We start from the raw sequence: 23,152 nt of genomic DNA, 5'->3' as shown, positions 1-23,152 counted from the left end.
AGAACAGGTTATTAAATCACACGAGGTGACGCTTGCATAGGTCCCTGCGCGCCCCCCTCCCTTGAAATGCTTTCATCATTGTCCCATGCCATTATTGAACCCGCGCACATACGCACATGCACGCGTTTTCAAAGAACCCCCTTTTTGTTTATTGATGTGTTCGACCAGACTTGAGGGAACACATATAAAATAGCATGGCTGTTGCTGTGGTGAGTTTCCTGCTGAGAATATAGCACCACTAACCATCTCGTATTCCCACCGCCAATGGAAAATGCCGTTTCATTCTCATTTTTCTGTTTTAATGCCACTGCAGTGATATTTAACTCGGAATGCTTTAAATGCCACTTCTAGTTAGTTTAGGAATCAAACCAATATCATTGCTCTAAAATTGACACTTTAAGGGACATTGTGTATACTTTGCCCACTAGATGTAAACCAAAAACAAATAATAAAAACATCAAAGAAGAATACAAACTACGGCGAGGCAAAGTAAGCAAACCTCACCATTATACATACTCACCAACACTACCATTTTATGTGCTTATCTCCCCTTAAAAACCTACTGATTTTTCTGGATTTTTTTTAACAAAATCTCGACTTCACTTGTTAACTGCTGCTCTTTCTTAAAGCAAGACTAAGCCTGTGCACTCTAAAAAGATGAGTCCTAAACTGATCAATCATTAATTAGATGAATCAACCAAATTTTGGCGTTGTCTTGTTCAATACAGACCACTTTTTTGATTGTTTTAAAAAAATAAACGTAAATATGAGGGGCAACTTAAATAAGTTGACAAGATAACTTAATGTCGAGAGAATTACTTTAAATTAATTGTTCTTGTCGGGTTTTTTCAAAATAAAAGAGCAAACTTTGGGGTCAGGTGTTTTTTCATACCAACCCAGATGATTGGGTCAAATGAACCCCAAATTGAATTTTTTTTTCTACTTTTATCCCAACTGTTTTTCGAGTGCTCACCTTAAGTGGTAGAGCACCATAGCCACTTTGCCTAGCTCCTCCAGCAGGATCCCCAGATGTTCCAATGCCAGCTGAGAGATATGTCGCCAGCCTTCTTAGAGTTTTCCCCACGGCATTTTACCTCTTTCACATCCCTGGAGCAGCTCTCCAAAAAGGCGTCCAGGGGGCATATGACAAATTCTCAATCTCTGTGAGCTCCTCTATGTGGGGGAACAGTGGCTCACCTCGAATCCCTCCTGGGTGAGTGAGCTTCTCACCCTATCTCTAAAGAGAGCCCAGACAAGCTGTAGAGTAAGCTCATTTTAGCCGCTTTCACCTGAAACGTATTTTTTTTAATCTGAATCCAAAAATCACAGCTGTAGGTGAGAGCATGAAAGGAGTTGTAAAACCTAAATTTGTTGTTTTGGGTAAGTGTATCCACAGAGGTAAATTCAGGAACCCCTTTTCATAATCAGTATATTTTTTTGCCGAAATTGTGCAAGCGTTTCTACTGCATTTTTACACAAAAAAAGCCATACTTGCATAACTTCCATTCGACTTGTAGGTGTTTCAATTGAAGGGTGATTCGCTTCTTGTCTCTTAATAACGGTGTAAGGTTTACCTGGTGCTGAAGGACAAAGCTGAACATGTAAAAGAAGGTGGCTATGAAGAGAAATACTTTGGAGAAGTTTGTGACCAAAGAAAGACCTTGTGCTTTACACTGTTGGGTGTTCAGACTTTGCAATTTGCATTTTGCGCAAAACTCAAAATAATGGAAACACGCTTTGTGAAAAAGTCATCGGCCAGTCTGAAGGACATTGCCTGCTTGCAATACTGCAGCAGAGCTTACAAGATTTTAAAGAACTCCGGCCACCACCTCTTTGACCTGCTGCCCTCTGGTAGGCGCTACATATCCCTTAAAACAAGGGCGAACAGACTCAGAGACAATTTCTTGCCCAATGCCCACCATACACAAGTGCCAAAGACAAAGAAAAAAATATACATCTTGCCTATGTATTGAAACATCAGTATTCATATCTTATTTATCGACTAGGGTTATGACCAGGGTCTCTAACGTGGTGCCCACGGGCACCAGGGTGACCTTTGTGTACAGTTGAGGTGTCCGTGGACATGTTCTGAAAATATCTCACTAGCGCTTGTTATTTTCTTTGAAAAAAGATTGTAATAACATTATAAGCTTTTATTTTATAAATGCGTATCAAGGTGGGTGCCCTTTGCTCAAGTTAGAACCTAAAGTAGCTCTCTCCTTGAAAAAGTTTGGAGACCCCCGATTATGACTATGTTCACTACGTTATCAATGACTTTATACACAGTTCTAATTCTATTTCTATATTGTCCATCTACGGGGTTTATCTTTTGTTTATTTTACATGTTTATCCCTCAGAATATTTGTATTTTAATCTCAGATGTTCTCAGTTTCTTTTTAAAAGTTTCTGTGGTTACCTTATTTTTCTCAACATCCCATGCTCAACGAATATGTGAAGTGCTTGTAAATGCTTGACATTTTTGCATGTTTCTCAACAAGTCTGGTGGCTTTGCTTTGCGGTTGCATTTCTTCCCTAGTAATTAACAGCAGCTGGCATTGGTTTGTATGGCGTTATCCTAAAAAGAGTTATCGCACCCTCCGGGTCATGTCCGAGAGGACAAGTGCATGCTATACTGAAACAAGGCACTATGAAAAGTCTACTAGTGCAAGGATTATTAAAAATTATGGACATTTATTATGGGTCTTGCAAAAAAAATAATAAGGTACTATTTCACAGTGTTATGTAATGATAACTTCCTGCAAATGAAAATGGAAGCTACATATTGCTGTCATTTCTACCCAACACCTATATGGGTAGAGATTTGTCTAAAAAACAAATATATTTGTGATTTACTCAAGATATAAAGATGATATGTCTTTATAAATGCACATGCAAGATTAAATAATCATATGTAAATCACAAATATATTTGTTGCTCTTGAAAACACATGATTCACACTGGATTTCTGTTATTTTAATAGTACTAGAGAAGTTGGAAATTGGCTTCGAAATTCCTTAAAAAGTGCTTGAATTAGGCTGTAAAAATTGGATACAAACGCTGAATTTAGACGTATGCCGTCATTAATCAACCTAAAAGGCTTACCACCACCTAGCTCTGTTGAGCTTGCTCCAGTGCTTACACTGGCTGAGGCAAGCCTGTAATTTTGGCAGGGTGTTTGAGGCGAGTGGCGTCCGCAAACCTGCCTATCAAAGAAAGACATAGGCCCCGTTTTGTGATTACAGGGAGAGGTAGAAACACCTCCGAGGTTACATCACTTCCCGAGAGGTTGCATAACACAAAGCTGCCATTCCAACAAAGCTGTCAACGCCCCGCCGCCTTCCCCCGTCCTCCTCCCGATTCTCTCGCCCGCCTTATTTTCTTTCATCCGGTTAGAAATAACTGACATTTATTTTGCTACAAAAGCGTTTCTACTTGATTGTCGGCCTTCCGTCCCAGGGGAACGCTGCAAATTTCCGTTGACTTTGCTGCCTTTGTCTCTTTGCGCCTCACGTTTCGCCTCACTGAAAACCGCGTCCTTAATTAACCATCCATGCCGGCTTTGGGGAATGAAGCAAAAGTGCACCGCGAGTGTCCGGTTGGAAGAGTTTTGCATGGTTCCCTTGAGGGGCTTGAAATTCTTAGAAGTGATCTTTTAGACTTGAAAGGTTTTCTGACATGAATTTGAATTTTAAGGAATAGGTGTCTGAACCAGAAAACATAATAGATTTTTGACTCAAGCACCTTATGTGAATTTTTCCTTCCAGTTGCTTTTCAGACAAAGCACCAAATTGTGTGAAACATACTAAAATTTCCTACAGGTAGGGTGCGGGATTTAAAACATTTGTTACTCTCTCATGCATCTCCTGGCTTAAAGTCATGATCTCAGCATTAGGCAGCCTGTTAATGATGTGCAAGTGCATACTAGAGATCGACCGAAATTGGTTTTTCAGGGCAGATACCAATTATTAGTATTGAGAGGAGGCCGATAGCCGATATTTTAAGCCCATATTTGTTTGCTGTAAAAGCTTAAAAATGGGCTACATTTTTTTTATAACTTTTTATTTCTCACACACACTTTGACAGAGGTTTCATTCTTCCATCATACAGCAACACAAACAAAAAATATATACAATTGACATACCCATAAATAACAAAAGAAACAACAACAACAAAAAATTATAAAATAAATAAAATAAAAATTGTGGTGTCACTGCATTTTTTTAATTATGCAAAAAGAAACAAAGAATATTTTTTATAAAATCAAATAACTTTAATAGCGCTCTGAAACGTTTTACAGTAAATAAATCAGAATTTTAACTTGAAATGACTAATCTTTAACTTAAACAAAAAGACTAACAGTGCAGGAACTAAAATTAGGCTTAGCAGCAACTCATATCAAAGTACATAAACCATAAATAGGTCCCTGAAATATTTTACAGTAAAAAAACAGCGATTGAGGAGAGTTGGGGAGTAGGAAGTGAGAGAGTGTAACTGCCTGAAAGAAAAGCTCTCACCTGCCCACTTTGAAATATATTTAATCGGCCGATAAAATTAATAAAAAAGCCAATACCGATATCTGTCGAATTTCCAAATATCCCAAATATTGTTCTTGTTTTGTTTATTCAAAATAAAAAAGGAAACTTTGGGGTTTTTAAAAGTTGCAGCATAAATATTTCTTCTTGTTCTTGGATGGTTAAGATATGAAAAATAATCTTTACATTCTGCTTTGAGCCATCAAAAACGATATATTAACAATAAGGAAAATACTATATAGTACTATATATAGTACTATATAGTATTTTGGTGTAGATTTTGGCTTTTTACAATAAAATGGAAATTTTACAAAAAAATCTGGTTGAACTGCCAGATAAGTTATGAATTTTTCGAGTTTCTGCACGTAATTTTCCCATTGTGAATTTTTTTTTTGATTGACCTTGGTGCGCAGTTATACATTGAAATACAGTTAACAATTTGAGGATAGAATAAATGCACACAACTTTGGTTTCTGAGAAAGCTGAAATGCAATGTCAGATCAATGGATTACATTTACAGTATACTTAGAGCACAGAAGTTAATGAACCTCATTGGAATTCCCCAACTTTATGTATGTTCTGAATTATGATTGAGGTGGAGAAATAATTTCAATGTTTTTCCTAATTATAAAACAAATGGAACCACCATATTTTATAATTTCTGTAATTATCGTTTTGTACCAATCTTTCATGCGAGCGGCTCATTTTCCCTACTGGTTGGATAGAAAAACTTAAAACTTAAAAGAGCATCATAAAAATGTCTTCCTCGTCCTTGAATGGTTAGAGTATGAAAAATAAATACGACATTGTGATTTGAACGCATCAAAACCCATCAACTAATTGAATAGAAAAAAAACTAAGTATGTTGGCATACATTTTGGGTATTTTTCCTCAATGAAATCAGTTTCACAAAAACTTGGGCTTAATCGGCCCAGAAGAGGAATGTTAATTATTTGTGAACTAGATGACTTCCTGTATGTACTTTTCCTATTGTGAAAAGTGTTTTGACTGACCTTGGGATAGTGCGCAATAATACAATGAAATTCAGTGAGCTATTGAAGGATGGAAAAAAAGCATACAACTTTTGTCTATGTGAAAGGTGAGATGCCATTTCAGGTTGATGGCTAACATTAATACAATTCATAAACCTCATTCATATACGAAGCTTTATGTATGTTCTGGATTAAGGTAGAGGTGGAGGTTTCTTATTATTTAAATCAACATTGTTTTTTCTAATAAAAGACATCTTATTACCAATAGAAGGCGGTAAATAATACACACTTTCCCTTTAAGGACAATGCACTCTAAAAATAAAGGTAAAAAATGGATTGATCCATTACTTGGATGAATGTAATCGTTTTTTTGTGTGTTTTTTTAATTTTTAATTTTTTTTTTACAAACTGACCTGAAAAGTCCTTGAGTTTGACCATTCAAATGTGTAAGAAGCCTGTCCCTCAGCAGGCGTCGTTTGATGCAATATCCTAACACATTTTGTGAAATAAATGGGTCGTATGAAATGCTTTTGCCTACGGCCCACTTTTGTTTTAGTGCATGGGTTTAAAGTGTAAACCCTTGCATTGGAATTTACAGCTTCATATTTTCCTTTCTTCTGTCACACCGCAGATGGTACGTGCCTCTGTTCACGCTCATCCTGCTGATGATCTGCTGCTACGCCAGGATCATCTGCGTGGCCAATAACCGGGTGAGTGTGCGTGGTTGTTAGGCCTCATCCGTATGCTTTGTGACCTTTTTGGAGACGCGTCCAATCATCAGTAAAGCCGATAGCACGTGGCTGGAAGTGTGTCTGACTGAACTGAGGCAAACGCGAGCACTCGGCCCGGTTGACATCCGGAAGTGCGCCTATAAATAACTGACATTTTGGATAATTTGCCTTTGATGCCTCCTTCACTAGGTTTGTCTGACCTGCCCGGAGGCTTTCAACACCTGACTTTGTCTAAGCTTGCAGAAATTGGCAATGAAACCTTCCCCACAGCCTTATTTTTAAATTCAGCTTTTTTCTTGACTTGAGTTTTTTGCACTTCTACACTTGTTGGATTGAAAATGAGCAAATTCCTGCATTTACCTTAAGTCTTAGAGAGTATTTATGCCAAACTACTCCCAAACCTTGCTGTGGACATAAGTATTTTAGACAATGGGAAAACCTAAACCTTTTTTTCCATCTTATCACATCCTCCAACTGCTTATTCTCACAAAATTCGGGGGGCTGAGGACCCCATCCCAGCTGACTTTGGGAAGCGGGTAGGGGACACCCTTTACTGGCTGCCAGCCAATGACAGGACACTCGTAGACAGAAAAAACATCCAATCAAACACTCATTCCTCCTATTCAGACACAACAATTGACTTGCAAGTTTGGGGGAATCTGAGTGCTCGGAAAAACCCACTCATGCACAGGAAGAACATAAAAACTCCACGGGAAAGGAAGAAAACTCCACAGGATGGCCAGTAGCTGGAACTGAACCCATAATTTTTGAAGTGTGAGGAAGGCTTTCGAGCGGGCGAGCGACAGCGCTAAAGATATTGTTTTTAGTCAGTTTTGATGTTGGTGCAGAACATTGATACACTATTAGATACAATATTAGATTCATGGTTACAGTTCTACATATTGATTAAAAACTTCATGTCTGTTCTATTAAATACATTGATTTCCATGATCAGAAAGAGACAAAATTTCACAAATTTTGCAGAATGTTTTTTATCTTTACTTTTTTGAACCTTTTTTGAGACAAAATCTTCTACAACAATGTGTGCATTCGACTGAAGTTTTATTTATATAAAGTGAACACACATAGGACTGCAGCCTCAGATGATTGGTAGCATGAATACCCCCCCTAAAATCCATCACTTTCTTTAATTTATTTTTTTATTTTTTAATTCACAGATGAGTGTGAACAATTTCTTTTTTTCTGTAGTCTATTGTTTACTCATATATTTTGCTAATTGTCCTTTTTTGATACATAGCATTGCTCTTCGGCGTTTGATTAGTTCGATCTCCCTTTCTCGGAGGCTGTCTTCTTTTCCATTGTGAAGGCGCAGTCGAAAAGCCCGGAGGCGGCATTCCTCAAGGTCCGCATAGCTGACATTCTCATGATATGACAGCACTGCGCACAAAGCCCTGTAGCCCACTTGAGTTCAGAATAGGTTTTGTGGAGGGTTGAAAGCGTAGCGCAAGCTACAACAGAAACAAACCTTTTATGTTGATCTTACAGCAAGAACTGGTTTTAGTTTTAACAGTCATGGGCCGTCAGGGCCTGCAAGGCCTTTTTACTGGCCTAAAAATATCTGAATCATGTGATGTAGTAATATTTTGCCCATGGATATTTATTGTATAATTCCAAATTGTCTGTCAGCTTCCTTTCATTGTTTTCCCCCTGATTGTGCTGCCTTAGATATGTGCTTTCAAATTCAAGCATTTAACCGATCACATTTCAGTCATTGGTTGTTGCCTGGGTCAGAAAACTGCCTGAAGTTCTTCAGAATGAGATTTGCATGCCTTGAAGGATAACATAATTAAGCTGTTTGTTTAGCATTTTAGATTTTGAGTTGGCAAAGTGAGAGCCTTCTGGAAGACCTCAGGATACGTAGGCTAGGGTATTAAAATGCACCAAAGTGTAAAATCTATCTAATCTTCTACTAAATTAAAATTGCATTTATTTTTTTTTACTCGACAGAGAACTTTTAACTCATTTAGACTTTGAATCTTTATACACTGTGCAACTTTAAGTTCAAGCAACTCATAATCTCTGAAAAACACCCACCAAATTGTTAATTTAAAATATGGACTTTTCAGTGAATCAACAACTAAACTTTACATTTGTTATGTAAACATACTTTCACTTAAGAAACACAAATAAGAATAGTTACAGATGTACAAAAAGATAGAATACAAAACAAGGTTTGAACCTTTTTCATACTCATTTAAAGCCAACGACATAGAATTTCTGAAAAGAAAAAAAAACATGCATATTGACCAATCACAAGAGAAAAAAAGTGACTCGAAGGGAACCGGCTCTTGATTGGTGGGGAGCCGGGTTTACGATGATGATGATGGTTTGCATTTATGTAGCGCTTTTCAAGTCACTGAACACCTTACAAAACGCATTAGAATCTGCTTCACACTTACCCATTCACACACACATTCACCTACACACCAATAGCGGCATCAGCATATAGTACAAAACCTATACCATCAAAATACTACAAAAATTATACCATGGAAATACTACAAAAACCCAACTACAGAAATGATTCAAAACACTACAAAATAAAACTACAGTAATATCACAAAAATACTACTGGAACACTACAAAAACCAGACTGCAGAAATACTACAAAAATACTAAGAGTATAATTACAGTAATACTACAAAGCTAAATATTAAACTTGGTGCTTAAAACAGGAAGCTAGTTTATTATCTTAATTTAAGTGTTTTAAAACCAATTTGATAATACTAATTGACTCAAAAACAAATGTAAAAAAAAAAAAAAAAAATTGATTTCTGCATGTATATTTATTCATGAATGAAAATATTGAATACGTTTCCAGGATTGGCCCCTTGGCATAGTAAAATGGTTAATGGTCAGCCACAATTTTTAACCCAATGCTGACCCCTGACTCAAAATAGTCTATTTATGTATGCAGTGCAGTTGCGTTGATTTTTCTTTCTTGGTTCCATTGCACTTGTTGCTACACCAATTGGTTAACCATTCATACTTCGTATTAATGTCCACGCATTTTGTTTTTTCCAAATACAAACAATGTCATAAAAATTCACATGACATCATGAAAAGTAAATTAATGCAATGCAATAAATTATTATTTTGGTTCTGTCATAAAAAGATTACTTCATGATTTTTCAACATTCAACATATGCAAAAAAAAAAAAAATGACAAAGAAAATGGGGAGATATCTTTTTGCATGGCAAGTATTTGCTACTATTAACAAAAACACATCCAAAATTGTCAGACATATATACACAATGACAGAAGTAATGTTACCATTCACTAAATAATCCATCTCAAATAAAAACATTCTTGCAGTTTTAATCTAGCATTTTTTTTAAAAGTACAGCACTTGCTAATATGACAACCAAGAAAGGGGTAGCTAGCTTAACAATGCCTTTTGTATTAAATTAGCCTATTTACAACAGCGGTTCAATGTATTGCTCTTTAAACTTAAAAATTAATTTACTGAGTGCGGCCTTCACCAGTTGTAGAATGTCTTTTGTTGGCCGTCATTTGTATTGCTTTCTTCTCTCTTCTTTGCTCTTATCTCTCTTGCTACTTCCATTTTCAGCAGATCATGCACACGTGCGCTACTGCACCGGAGAACTACATCATGTTTTGTAGAACTACATCGTTTCTAAAAAAGAATAAACAGGCGAAATCATGCGGATGCAATCAAAAGTTTATGTGAGAGGTCAGCAACCCGAAATGTTGAATAAGCCATATTAGACAAAAAAATAAAAATAACCATTGGCCGGACCTGCAACAAATGTAAGTCTTACATTAGCCTTATAATGAATGCAACACATGCTGTATTAGCTTACTATCAATGACAAAGTTGGATGCAGTGCATCCTGTGGAGAATGATGCACCACAGGACTACTCTGTTGTCAGATACATCCTTAAGTTCAACTTGATTAAATTATTACTAATAATGGAATACATTTATCTTAGAATTATATTCCGGAGGATTGTCGTGTTAGAACTTCACACGCAAACACTGAGCTGGGCCTGTGAGCTAACAATGTATGGCAAGTTGTGCCAAAATAGTATCTTGAAGGATGTTAAGAAAATATTTCCCCAATAAAGCTACATAACAAATAAAGAAGGCTTCTATTTCACGCTATTCTCCCATCTCTCTACCCCATTATTCCTGAACTATACAACCCCCCCGCCCCCTGCACGCTTTCCCGTCTCGCTCCACCTGTCTCGCCCTTCACTCTGCCGTTTTGCATCCTCTATCACATTTATGAAGAGCTGCGCCTTTATCTCCCCCTCCGCTGCAGGCTGTCTCACTTGAAAGAATCTCAAAAAGCTTTGAAAGCGGGGACTCGCTTGGCGGAGAGACAGGGACCGAGAGGGGGAGGGGAGTATGGTAGGAAAGGTAGCGACGGCACAGGCTGGACGTAGTGAAGGAGCGAGATTGCGGGAGATGATTACTGTGGAGCTCATTAGTCTTCCAAGCCTGTGTCGACGCTGTGGCTTTAAAGAAATAAACACCGAAGGACTGTGTGCAGCTTTAGATCTAAATTGAATGTAATTCATGATTCCTGCGTCTGTGTGTTCCCTGGCCGTGTCCAACCAAAAATCTTTAAGATTTGTTATTTTGCGTGTTAATTTATCTCGTTTGACCTCCACTTTATGCAACCATTCATCTGAACAATTTATTCAGTTCTGGGGGCTGGTGGTGGTCCATCTCATGTGATTTCAGCACACATTGTGTTAATTATAGGTGTAAACATAGAAAACTTATTTTGAGAACTGATTTTTATGAACTGACTAACAAACGCATGGTCAGTGTGTAAGGTGGTCTCCTTCATATGAGGAGCCGACTGCATTATAAGGAAAGAAAGGTGAAATGAAATGAAATGAAATGATCTGCATTAATATAGCGCTTTTCAAGTCAAGACTTCCCAAAGCGCTTTACAGTGTGCTTCACATTTACCAATAGCGGCCGTGCAGCCATGTAAGGCGCTAACATGCTTATTGGGGGCATTAGGGGTTCAGTGTCTTAACCAAGGACACTTCCGACATGTAACGGGATTCGAACTACGATCTCTTGATCCCGAGACGAGCGCTCTACCTCCTGAGCCACTGCATTTCTTCGTACCAGTCTTAAAGGTAGAAAAGCACAACAGTGCTCTTGCTGCTAGTGGTAGAAATATGGTATTACATTTCATAAATGGGAAATGTTATCGCCGAGCCAGATGTAGTCATAAAAAGAGCAACACCAGGCCTTAATTGAGGCAATTGTTTCTTATGCACACGTTTCAACATACCAAATCCCCAACAACTTCACCCAAGTATAAGGAGCCATTTTGATTGTTCAAAATTAAACTGGGGGTCAGAATTGCAATATTAGTCATTTCTGAGAGTGTTTTTTGAAGCTGAGGTGTGATTGGTTGTTAGACGAGGTCTGTGTAACTCTCTATAAAACTACAATGTGCTTTTCAAATAGAAAAAGCAAAATGTGATTACAACTATAGTATTAGTATTGAACTTAAAAAAGCCACTACGAGTTTACGTGAAATTACATATTGGCCATTCTTAGGGTATTCTTTAAAAAGGTTAAGAGAAAAGGAACGCTTCTGTGCAAAACTTGGAAAAAAAACATCATGTAAAAGTAGAACTTTCGTCAGCCTTGCAATTTTCAAGCTGCAGAGAAACACACTAGGAAATCAGCAAGGGAGCCATTACAAGGCCCAACAGGGTGGTCCTATAGAGCGCTTGAAGTGTTTACGGATGTGATTTGTCCGTGCTCATTCCTTCCCTCCATCACATCTCGACACTTAATCTGCTGATGTGCTCGCCTTGCCGCGGCGTGGCTTGAGAGAAATCGCGGCAAAGGTCAGGCAGAAGCGCTGGAGACTCGGCGGCTGCGTTTGTTGATTCTGATGGATAGGGGCGCTCGGCACGGATGGCGGAGGGGGCCGCCGTGCAAACACGCCGCGGCCACACGCTCATTCGCAAAGACAGCCAGGGCGCCCGGAAACCATGACAACGCCAAGTTAATAAATAGCTTAACGGAAGAGCTGCGCTTCGTTCGCGCTCGTTTTTGTGCGTGCGTTAGTGTAGTACGCCTGTCGCACTACCCCTCCAACCCCTACCTTCAAAGACTTTCCTCTAATGTCTTGTGTAACATAAAACTCCTGACTTCCTCCCCCACCGACGCCTCCATCCTACCATACAAATCTTGCTCATCCGTTTGGGCGTGCACGTGCCTGTGTTGACATTTCCCTGCGTTCTCTCCAGAGAAGAGACAAAAAGAAAAGTATTCCCATATTCTCTCCGGAGGAAGCCGCCTGCCTTGTTTGCCCCCCCCCCCCCTTTCCTCTTTTTCCTTTAACATGTCTTCAAAGATTCCCTTTTCCTGGTCTCTCGCTTGAGCACAAATGCCCGATCACTTGGACAATTCTGGTATTTTTTGTTATCCATCCTATCTAAGTAAATACAGGATAGCATCGCTCAATACCAATCCGATACCGATACATTTAACTTGGAAATCACATGATCATTATATAATTTAACTCCTCCCTCTCGACTTACTTTATTATTATGTTAGATACAGCCTAATAATTGTATATTTTTAATTAAACAACTACAATCCAAACTTTTACAGTGAAAAATATATAACTCTTTGTATTACAACTGTTTCAAAACAAAAGTCAAAAGAGTGAAACCAAAAAAAGCAGCAATGTATAGAAAATACAAATACAACAAGGTACACATAAAGACTAATACTTTTCTAGTAGAGGTAAGATTGGGCCTAAGAAAATCCACCCCAACCTAACCCGGTGCTCGCAGGTATTAAAGTCCTAACCAGCCCAAACCCGTCCAATTAACTATATTTGAGGTACCGATCAATGACTGGTGGAGAATTAAAAAAAACGGCGAGCGAGATGCCTGGCCCAAACCTGAACCTAATGATTGACATTTTAGCTTGACGCAAATTTTAGGCAAGAGTCTAGGATCTTACTTCCATTGAACAATATGAAGTAAAATCCTTTAACAATATCAAATACTTCAAAGACAGCAACTGTTTTAGAACAAAAGTCAAGAGAGTCAAACCAAACATATGAATACTAGTGATGTATAACAATGTCAATAACACAACTAAAATACCATTTTTTCCGGACTGTAAGGTGCACCCAAAACGGCATATTTGCCAAAGATTCAAAGGTTTGCATTATAATTTAGTGCACATGTGTAGAGCCAGAAATACGGTAAATACATTCAGAAATGCATAACTACAACAAAGTGCCTCTACATACGGTAACCCAACCATCCAGCCATTAACTGCACTGCTTATCCTCAGTAGGGTCGCGGGGGTGCTGCTATCTTCGGGCAGTGGGCAGGTGACACCCTGAAATGGTTGATTTTCCTTCTTAGGGTCAAAATATCATATATAACAAATTATGTATATATATATAGGTCATGAGGACGAACTTTACTGTGTGGAGTTTGTATGTTCTTCCCGTGCTTGCGTGGGTTTCCTCTTGGCACTCAGATTTCCTCCCACATTCCAAAAACATGCATATTAGGTTAATTGGCTGGTACAAATTGTCCCTAGGTGTATATGAGCAAGTGAGTTGTCTTTCTCTGTGTGGCCTGCGACTGGCTGGAAACCAGGCAGGGTGTCTCCTGCCCATTGCCCTAAGATAGCTGGAATGGGCTCGAGCACCCCCGCGACACTAAGCGGTGCAGATAATGAATGGATGAATGGATATCTATATAATATCAAAATAAATCCAAATAAACAAAGCAAATAAAATGTGAATAGTACATAAGTTCTATATTGTTTTTGTTTGACTCATAGTCCTGTTTGATTTTTTACTTGTTCAGCCCCCAGAACTGGATAAACCATTCAGCTCTTACAACACATGCCATTTCAGCTTGGGGACTCGATTGGTTATTATTTGCCTTCCATGCCCTTATAGAGTTGTCAATATTTGACATTTTCATCATCTGAAACTTGCGTCATGCCAATAACGCTAAAAAAATTGCCTTCAGGTTACGTTTTTTAAAAGGCCCTACGGACAATATTGTTTTATTATTTGCATATCTTGTGCTGATCCGTCAAAAATAAGATTTTTAAAAATGGAGGAAATTTTGCAAAGGCTACACCGTCACATTTTTATACAGATACATTTTATTGGCGAACAGATCTGAAAAAAGCAGATGACATCTATGCTCAGCTGTCCTTAATGGTAGAAATTCACCAATGTACTCATGTTCTAAGTGGGTTTAAAGTAGCGTGGAGGCGATCTCCTCATCAAACTTTGAATTTGTATTCTTTCTGGAAAGATTTAGTTGCGCAGCACTTTTTGATCCGTTTCAAGTCCATATTTCCTTGTGTGTGCAAGCTAATATGAGAGTGCACAAGTAGTCTTGTTTTCATCATTTCATAAAGGTGCAAATTTAAACTTGTTCAAAATCTCATTACTGAAAAGTATGACCATAAAACATTTGAGTTTAGTTAACATGGTACACAGCATTGAACTAACCTTGAGGAGAAACAAACCATGCATTGGCCAAAGTTGAAGAACTTGACAGTCCCCAGAGGGGAATGTTGGCGATCACTAGCCCCTTTCATTCTTTCTGTAAAATCAATTGTGTTTTTGGTGTCACTCTGTGCCTTGATTGAAGTGGCATCAAAAACTCTTATTAGCAAAAACGTTCTTCTAAAAAAATTTACTAGTTGTCTTTGAAAGATCCAAATCAAACGTGCACTTCATTTATTCAGGAACGACACTCTTCAGGTTTCGTACGGGTGCTTGAAATCCTTGCAAATGCTTGAATTTTAATTATGTGTTTTCAAAGATTGAAAAGTGCTTGAATTTTGGGTGAGGTGTTTATAGATGCTTAAAATGGTTGCTATTTTTTTTAACAAGTCTGCTTGAAGATGACACCGACACTGCTCTCTGGTGGATTTGCTTTGTCATTGCATTTGTTTATCCCTTATGATTAAAGGTAGCTCGCATTAGTTGTATGACATTGTCCTTAAAAGGTCATCATCCTCTACGGGTCACGCCCAGGACGAGACGTGTGTGCTACACCTAAACACACCACTATCAAATGTTTTTATGTGTAAAGGCAGTGCATGGACTACATATATATATTATGGACATTAATTATGGGCCATGCAAAAAATTAAGGTGGCGGTTCCCAGTGGTACAGACGCTGCCCTACTTACGAACGAGACGATCTTTCGGAAGTGGAAGTTGCTCATAAGTTGCTTCAGTGCTATATTTTGTATGTTTAAGGTTTATATAAGTAAGTTTAAGGCTTGTATAAGTAACCTGTAATGTTTTGTACTAAAAAAATAAACATTTCATAAAATAATATGCTCTATAAAGATCAATAAAATTGAGTTTAACTTACTTTTGGAAGATGGGCTTCAAGATGTCCTCTTTTGTGGTAGAGAGTGGACAAAAAAAAGCGATCTAACCATTTTCTCAACCGCATCAAGCTTTCTTATTCCACTTTCATTTCAAAAGAAACGGTTCACCTTTTCTTTACACTTCACACCAACCATATTGAATGGATGCACGAGATATTAAACAATAAAAATGTCAAAGTTCTTAGCATGCTAGAGATACAGTACAGAATGTTTACACTTGTACTAAGAAGAGGAAATGGATTTCTTCTTTGCGGTGGATGCTGGGTGACCTCTCACAGCGCCACACGCCAGTAGCGGTGGAAAGAAACACTATAGTAATGTCCTGTACTCGGAAAAAGGTGAACACAATACAAAATCTAACTTACAGCAATGTTCGGATAAATTTCAACATCCTGAAAAAAATGTTCGTACCTACCATTTTTTTGTAAGTCGAATGGTCGTAAGCGTCTGTATATTGAAATGGGAAGAACTTCCTGCAACTTAAAGTGTAAGCTACATATTACTCTCTTGTTTACCCAACACCTATATGGTGAGCGATTCGTCTCAAAAACAAATTTATCCGCCATATTCTTAAGATCTAAAACACATGTCTTGATTAATGCACACACAATATTAAAGGTCACATATGTAAATCTGCAAAATACATGATTCACACCAGATTTATCTTTTAAGTGGTACTGGAGAAATAGGAAAATTGGCTTTTAAGTCCTGAATAAGTGCTTGAATTTTCCCATGAAAAAGGTGTACAAACCCTGCAATCAGCATGTGAAACTAATATTTTTGTGGCATTTTTCTGTTTGTGGCATTTTTCTATAAAGAAAATCCACCCAAGAATGAAAATCCTCCCTTTCACAAGGCTTGTATGAGCAGATGTTTTCCACAATGTTTCACATTTCTGTTCAGTCTAAACCAATACGGAATGGGGGAATTAAGTCAACCCAGCAATTTTCCAGCTTCCAGCCTCACCAGAAGCCCTTACACACTGCCGTTTTCCAGCGTTATATTTCTGTATAAATTGACCCCCACCCACCCCACAAACACACACAGTGAGCCGTATGCAATGGATGTTCCTTTCAACCGGGATTTTAAAAGCAACGGTTTTGTTGCTAGGCTGTATAAATGGCACCAGCATAGAATTGGGGCATGGTGTTTTTTTGTAAAGGCCAAATGAAATCTCTCCTCCATTTTGTGTGGAATTTTTCCACCATGTGAGCGAGCATTCGAGCCATAACGTAAGCCCTTTTCACACCGTCCGCAAAGCTGCCATTTTTTTTTTTATTCGCGACCACCCCCCAGTGTTCCTGTTATGTTTTTTTTCCTCTTTTTTTATTTTTTTACTCCGTCAAAATAAAAACTCAATTTTGTGTCCTCCCCACGCAGATGCAGTTGTGGCTTGGAACGTTCAACCCGGAGCGGGAGAGACGAAAGGTAATGAATGACCCGTTTGACCGCAACTTCCCCCTTCGACACACATACACACTCAGCCGAGCAGACATTGCATGCATTCCGCACTCACACTGAACGTGTGGATCAGAGCATGTGCAGGATTAGTTCCCGCAGTCACGCTGAGATGGTTTCAAAAAACAGCAGGAAGTGATTTGACCCCTTGACTCGCCCTACTGCGCGAGTGCTTTTGCATGTATATGAATGCGGATGTTCACATAAACGCGCGTTTAAATCGGAGCTTGTCAGGGCCTCTCTTTGACCTTACTGAAATAGCCAGGGCCGAGCAACACGTAAAAGATTTACTCGGTCCAACCTTTTACTGTAAACCGTAAAAGGCAGCATTTGCCCGTCGATTTTCTATGCCGCTATTATTATAATCGGCACCGACACGGAATGAAAGGACGAAGTCAGCTCTGCAATTTTTCTGCTTCTAAGGTGTAGCATAAGAGACCGCATTTTCCATAATTTCTGTTTCTGTTTATAATGCACTATTCGGAACAGGGGAACGAAATTGGCCCTAGCCATTTCCCTTGTTTTGTGTACAAACTGCACCTACAGTGAACAGAGGGACAATCTTATTTCTACAGTTTTCCGGAAGTACCCTCAGTTCTTTGAGTGTTTATTTTTCATGAGCAAAACCAAAACATAAGATTTTGTTTTAACAGTTTTCAATACCAGATTTGTAAATAATTGATGAACGGATCGTTCAATATTTCTATTGAGATGGTCCCGCCTCTCAGGGCACAATCTCAGTTTTTAAATAGTTTTATCAGGAGAAAAGATGAAAAACCTCGTAATTAATCTCGTAATTTTAAATTTTGGCTGCAAAATATTTTAGTGAATACTCTGTACCGTTCTAGAGGTTCATGATATTCTAATCAAGGGCCACACACTCAAGGAAATTTGGATCATGTGCATTTGTAAGACTATTAACAGAATAAGATAGATAAACATGGGACTAAGTAAACAGAATCAAAGGGAGAAAAAACACAGTTTGCTTAAACTTGAGTTAGAGTGTCCAAGTGCAGTAAAGTGGGTGTTGATTTAATCAAACTATTATGCCCTTTATTCTCACACCAATGTACACGACTGGTAACAAAAATTGCGGTTCTCGCCAAGTTGGCAGGGATCAAAACGCCAGGTCTGGACCTCTTCTGGAGGGAGTCGAATGAAAAGTTACCTGGGGAAAAAAAGCAATTCAGCACAGGATACAGTTCGGGGAGGAAGAAAACCCCCTTCTGTTTAGGTGGACGATTGCAGACAGCGATCATGGAGTCAACTGCTTGCCCTGAACCAGATTCACTGTGTTGGGCAGTGAAAGCGGCTTTAGGCAGCAAATGTTTTGTTGTTTTTCATTCCATCGTGCGATCTACTGGCAGTTAAGTGGAAAAGTTTCTACGCTAAATTACAACCTAAGGGGGGGAGCAGGACGCCTTGTTCAGAACTTTAACCAAAACAATAAAAACAAAATAGTTCGGAGCGCAAATGAATTTGGGTATTACCACCAGAAGCGCACAGAACAGACTGAAGAGATTAGTAACTTTCCTTCCTCTTCACGAGACCGGCTGAATTGCAAAGGAGGGTGGCCTGAGCGACGCCCCCTAGCAACCTTTGGCCCACTCCCCCCTTTTGGTTTTTCTAAAGTTTGTGAAGGAGGGGGTTGGTGGGGGGGGGGAAGTTTCAATGTCAATTGGAGTTCTTCAGACAATTTTAGAATAAAAGAGATGAGGATATGACTTAAAATTCGGTTATTTGTCATAGTTCGCATGGGTGCTTGAAAAGTGCTTGAATTTTGAGTGGCCTGGCTCTGATTCTCAACAATTCTGCTTAAAAATTACACTGACACTGCTCTCTGGTGGTTTTGCTTTGCCATTGGATTTCTTCTTCTCTGATTATTAATGGCAGCTGACACCAGTTGGTATGGCATTGTCCTATGAAGGGTCATTGCCCCCCACGGGTTGTGCCCAAGAGAACAGGTGCCTGCTACATACAAACAGGGCACTGTGGTATGTGTATTAGCGCAAGAAATAAGCATCAATTATGAACATTTATTATGGACAATGCAAAAATTTAAGGTGGCATTTCCCAGTGGTAAATTGTAATTGCAAGAACTTCCTGCAACTGAAAATATAAGACGCATACAGTATTACTGTTTTTTCTACCCAGCACTTGAGGTAATATCTTGGGCCCAGGCCTGAAGCCAGCCCGACCGGGCTTGGGCGTAAAGTGTAAATCGTTAAGACGGGCCGGGCTTCTCTTGCGATAATTTATTTTGATTATTATTTTATTTCATGGAGGATGTGCACAGCACGCACTTCGGCGCTGCACTTCGGTGCTGCACTTCAGCCCTGAAGTATACGTAATGCTAAAGTGCAGCTTCGGGTTTATTTCAAGCTTGGTCCCTCAAATAATGTGAATCAAGGCCCAATCTAACCTCTACCCAACACTTTTATGGGGCGAGATATGTCTAAAAAACAAAAATGTTTGCCATTTACTCAAGCTCTACAAATCATAAGATGAAAAATCGCATATTTATATCTGGTATATATTTGTGGCTCTGCCAAATAAATGATTCACACAAGATTTATTCTTTTAAGAGTACTGGAGAAATTGGAAAATTGGCTTTGAAAGTCCTCAAAAAATGCCCAAATTTGACCATGAAAAAGGTATAAGAAATCAGGGGGATCTTCAATTGTTCTTAGGATAATTTTAGGATAAAAGAGATAAGGATCCAATTTAAGATTCACCCAGTTACTGACCAGAGATAAGATTCCTTTAATAAACAGACATTGACAATGTTTAAAACTTTCACTGAGGATTAATTGTAATTTTTGATGGATTCAATCATCGGACACAATGCTCAGTATAAAGATCGATAATGTCGTCATGCTTGAGCAGAATGAAACACATGAACAAAAATGTATTATTTTTGACTAATTAAACAGACAGGACTTACTATACTGTATATATATACATATACATATATATATATATTTTTTTTTATTATTATTTTTTATTATTATTATTATTTTTATATATATATATATATATATATTTTTTTTTTTTTTTGTATTATTATTTTTATTTTTATTTTTATTGATTTTTTTCAGCAAGCCCAACAAATTGCTGTGTTGTCTTCTGTAATCCTTTTTCAGTCAAACTCTGTGCATCCACTCCCCACCCTCTTAAGAGGAATGCAATTTTGCGGCATAGAAGTTCAACCCTAAAAACATAGTTCTTGTCAGAGTACGCCAAAGATTCTTGTCAACCCAGACGCTGTCCAACTGACCTGCACCTTTCAATATACCTGTATCAGTATACGATTTATAATCCGAAATACTTGATCGTTGGACTGATCTGTGGGAGGGAGTTTAAACAACCTCAATGGCCAAAGAGTCCTACGTCAAATCAAACTGCCCCAAATGACTAGCCAGCCTAGTTACAGTAAAATTTAAGTTTAACTTTGAAATGTGCCAATAACATTGAATGAGTGGAGATAGGTTCCTCCTTTTGTATCGGGACATGAAGCCTATATAGTGTGTACATTTTTACATTCCGGTATTGCATATTGTCCTTACATGCCTACTGTATAGGAGCCAAATTAATTCTCCCTTTCTGTTCTAGGATTGCTACAAAGGCGCTATTTTTTCCTAGACTTAAGTCTCCTGCCCATTCGACCAATAGAGGCTGCACTACCAAATACATATGCCACCCCTGATACTCATGTCATAATAAAAGACAGACTGTTGTGTTTTCTATAGGGAATTATTCACAGTTGCCCTAACATCCCTCTTCCCCGTATTGTGTAAGAGGAGAAAATGCACATTACATTGTAAATGTTATGTTACAGCTAATAATCATTTAGCTACAAAACACAATCAAGAATAAAGTCAATAATAATCTCGAATAATTGGGGATTTTACATAATTTTGCACTGTAGTTGCCCACGGACACGTTCATGAATAGGTTTTATCACTTTTGCCTTTTAGCACAATCACAAGGAAAACTAGTTCCATGTCCTTGTAAATATGTCCAGGACAGAAGTACAACACTGACGAAGTCAATGCATCTTGCAAAAAAATTGCAGGATCTTGTTTGCAAGAGACAAATTACATTATCCACCTTGCGCAGAATACTCGAAGTGCGTTCATCGACCGTTTACAACGTAGGAAATCCCATAAACGGGCAAATACTCGATCACTAAATGAACACCAACAATTATTAATAGTAATTATGTGGGCTTTTAACTTCATAGAAGTGTAGATTACTCCAAAAGCCCCTCCAATTTATTTAAAGACCACTACTTAGCAGCGATTCCCCTGTTGCAGGCGGGCGTGGAATAGATCACCCCAAAAGAGTGAGGGAACGCTGTAATTATATGCAAATAAACTTAATCCGTTCCAATCCTAGAGCCAAGTCGCTTCGTGCATGGTTGGTTGAGACGCAGGGCAATTAGCGAAGGTGAGCATGCCGTGTTGACACAGAGCCAAGGGCTCTCTCTTGCAGGGGTTACATTCCAAGAATACGTTTCCACGCACGGCCATGTTGCTCGGCTGTTTGTCAGTAGCGGCTGATCAGTGATCCGCGGTTCTGCCGTTTTAAGGGCAGACTATTTTCAGCGCCTAAGAAGACTCAAGTAAAAGCAAAACGTAGAAGTATGCTCCTAGCCTACATATCTAAAAAACTTCTCAACAGTGCTTACCAGCACAATTACTTGTGCTTTTCACTGTCTTTGGAAGGACAGCGAGGGATGTATCAAAGGACAAAAATTAGAAACAATAAATTTGTGCGTTGAGATATAAATTGCATTTATTTTTCCATGGCAAATTCAAATTATTTTTGTTCCCTTGTGATAAGTTTAAAGTTTACTAAAATCTTAAAATAAGGAGACATCAATGGAGTTTGAACTTGCAAGGGGAACAGGGGAGCCCATATCTCCGATAAGAAATTCCAACCTGTTCTTTGTATTATTTTGCCAAGGCAAAGCCCCGCGATCCTCTGGAAACAAGTCTGTGACCCACCTTTTGGTTGTAAACCACTAGCTGAGAAAACTGTTCTAGGCTACAAAAGCCGATTCACCCTAAAAGGTGTGGATATCAAAGAACAGCAACATGATATGGCCGTCAAAGAAGTAATTCTAAATCGTCAAAATAACAACCAACATTGCCCAATAGTAATTAAAACAGCATACTGGCATCCTATGGTATCTCCTATGCAGGTGTCCAATATTAAAAACAGAATAAACTCATCACCTTGTTTTAATAAATTCAAACTGGGATCATAGCGTAATTTTTCCACTAGCAGCAAAAGGGTCTCTATCAAACTCGGCATATAAGAATTGAATTCTTCATAGGAAATTTAAATGTCACATTGACTCAAAAAAGTGGTATTAATTTGCATATTCTTGCTGTCAAGTAAAAAAAAAAAAAATCTCCAACATTTTTATATTTTCAAGAGAATGAAAAACACTCTCATTCCCCCCAAAATTCATTTTGGAGATGTTTTGTTTACATGAACGCTACGACACATTTAATATTGACAGATTTCGAAAAGTATTACTCTTTAAATAACACTTTAACATTCCATTAAGGGACGATTGAGAAGTTTAGATACTGGACAATTAATCATGCATTTTATAAATGTGTTTTTTTTCACATGACAGCAACGATATAGCAGTCTTGTTTTCCATTAAGTGGATGGTGTCCTTATTACACTAGGGGCCATTCACTGCCATCAATCATCTTTCAAGAGCTAAATCCGAAAATTCAAATGAACTGTTTACACATTTTAAAATATTTTTAATTCATGATTTTCAAACAATTGAAACTATTTGTAGAACTATTCTGGTTCCTGTTAATTAAAAAGAAAAACAAGCAGGTTTTGGTCAAATTGGTGAATTTCATTAAACAAACATCAACAAAAATAATGATAATAGACATGAATGTTGGACCCACTGGTACTGTATATATTCTTTATCCTAGGAAAAAAGTGACTATAGTTCTGTATTTGGGATCTGATTTAATAAATGT

The 23,152-nt window shown here is 38.3% G+C and overlaps 1 protein-coding gene across 5 annotated transcripts in view; it reads left to right on the top strand.

Annotated features, from left to right (window-relative positions):
- LOC148353028 (cyclic AMP receptor 3) overlaps positions 1-23,152 on the top strand; it is a 174,575-nt gene that overhangs the window by 67,809 nt on the left and 83,614 nt on the right. For all 5 annotated transcript variants that reach the window (XM_088353011.1, XM_088353009.1, XM_088353010.1 and 2 more), the window contains 2 exons: positions 6,156-6,234; positions 17,058-17,105. In XM_088353011.1, the coding sequence (XP_088209137.1) occupies positions 6,156-6,234; positions 17,058-17,105 (127 nt within the window). The remainder of the gene's footprint in view (positions 1-6,155; positions 6,235-17,057; positions 17,106-23,152) is intronic.

Source organism: Urocampus carinirostris, chromosome 14 (genome assembly GCF_059441175.1).
Source record: "Urocampus carinirostris isolate Australia breed hairy pipefish chromosome 14, RoL_Ucar_1.0, whole genome shotgun sequence".
In the NCBI taxonomy this organism is placed as follows: Eukaryota; Metazoa; Chordata; class Actinopteri; order Syngnathiformes; family Syngnathidae; genus Urocampus; species Urocampus carinirostris.
This window is presented reverse-complemented; position numbering and strand designations above follow the sequence as displayed.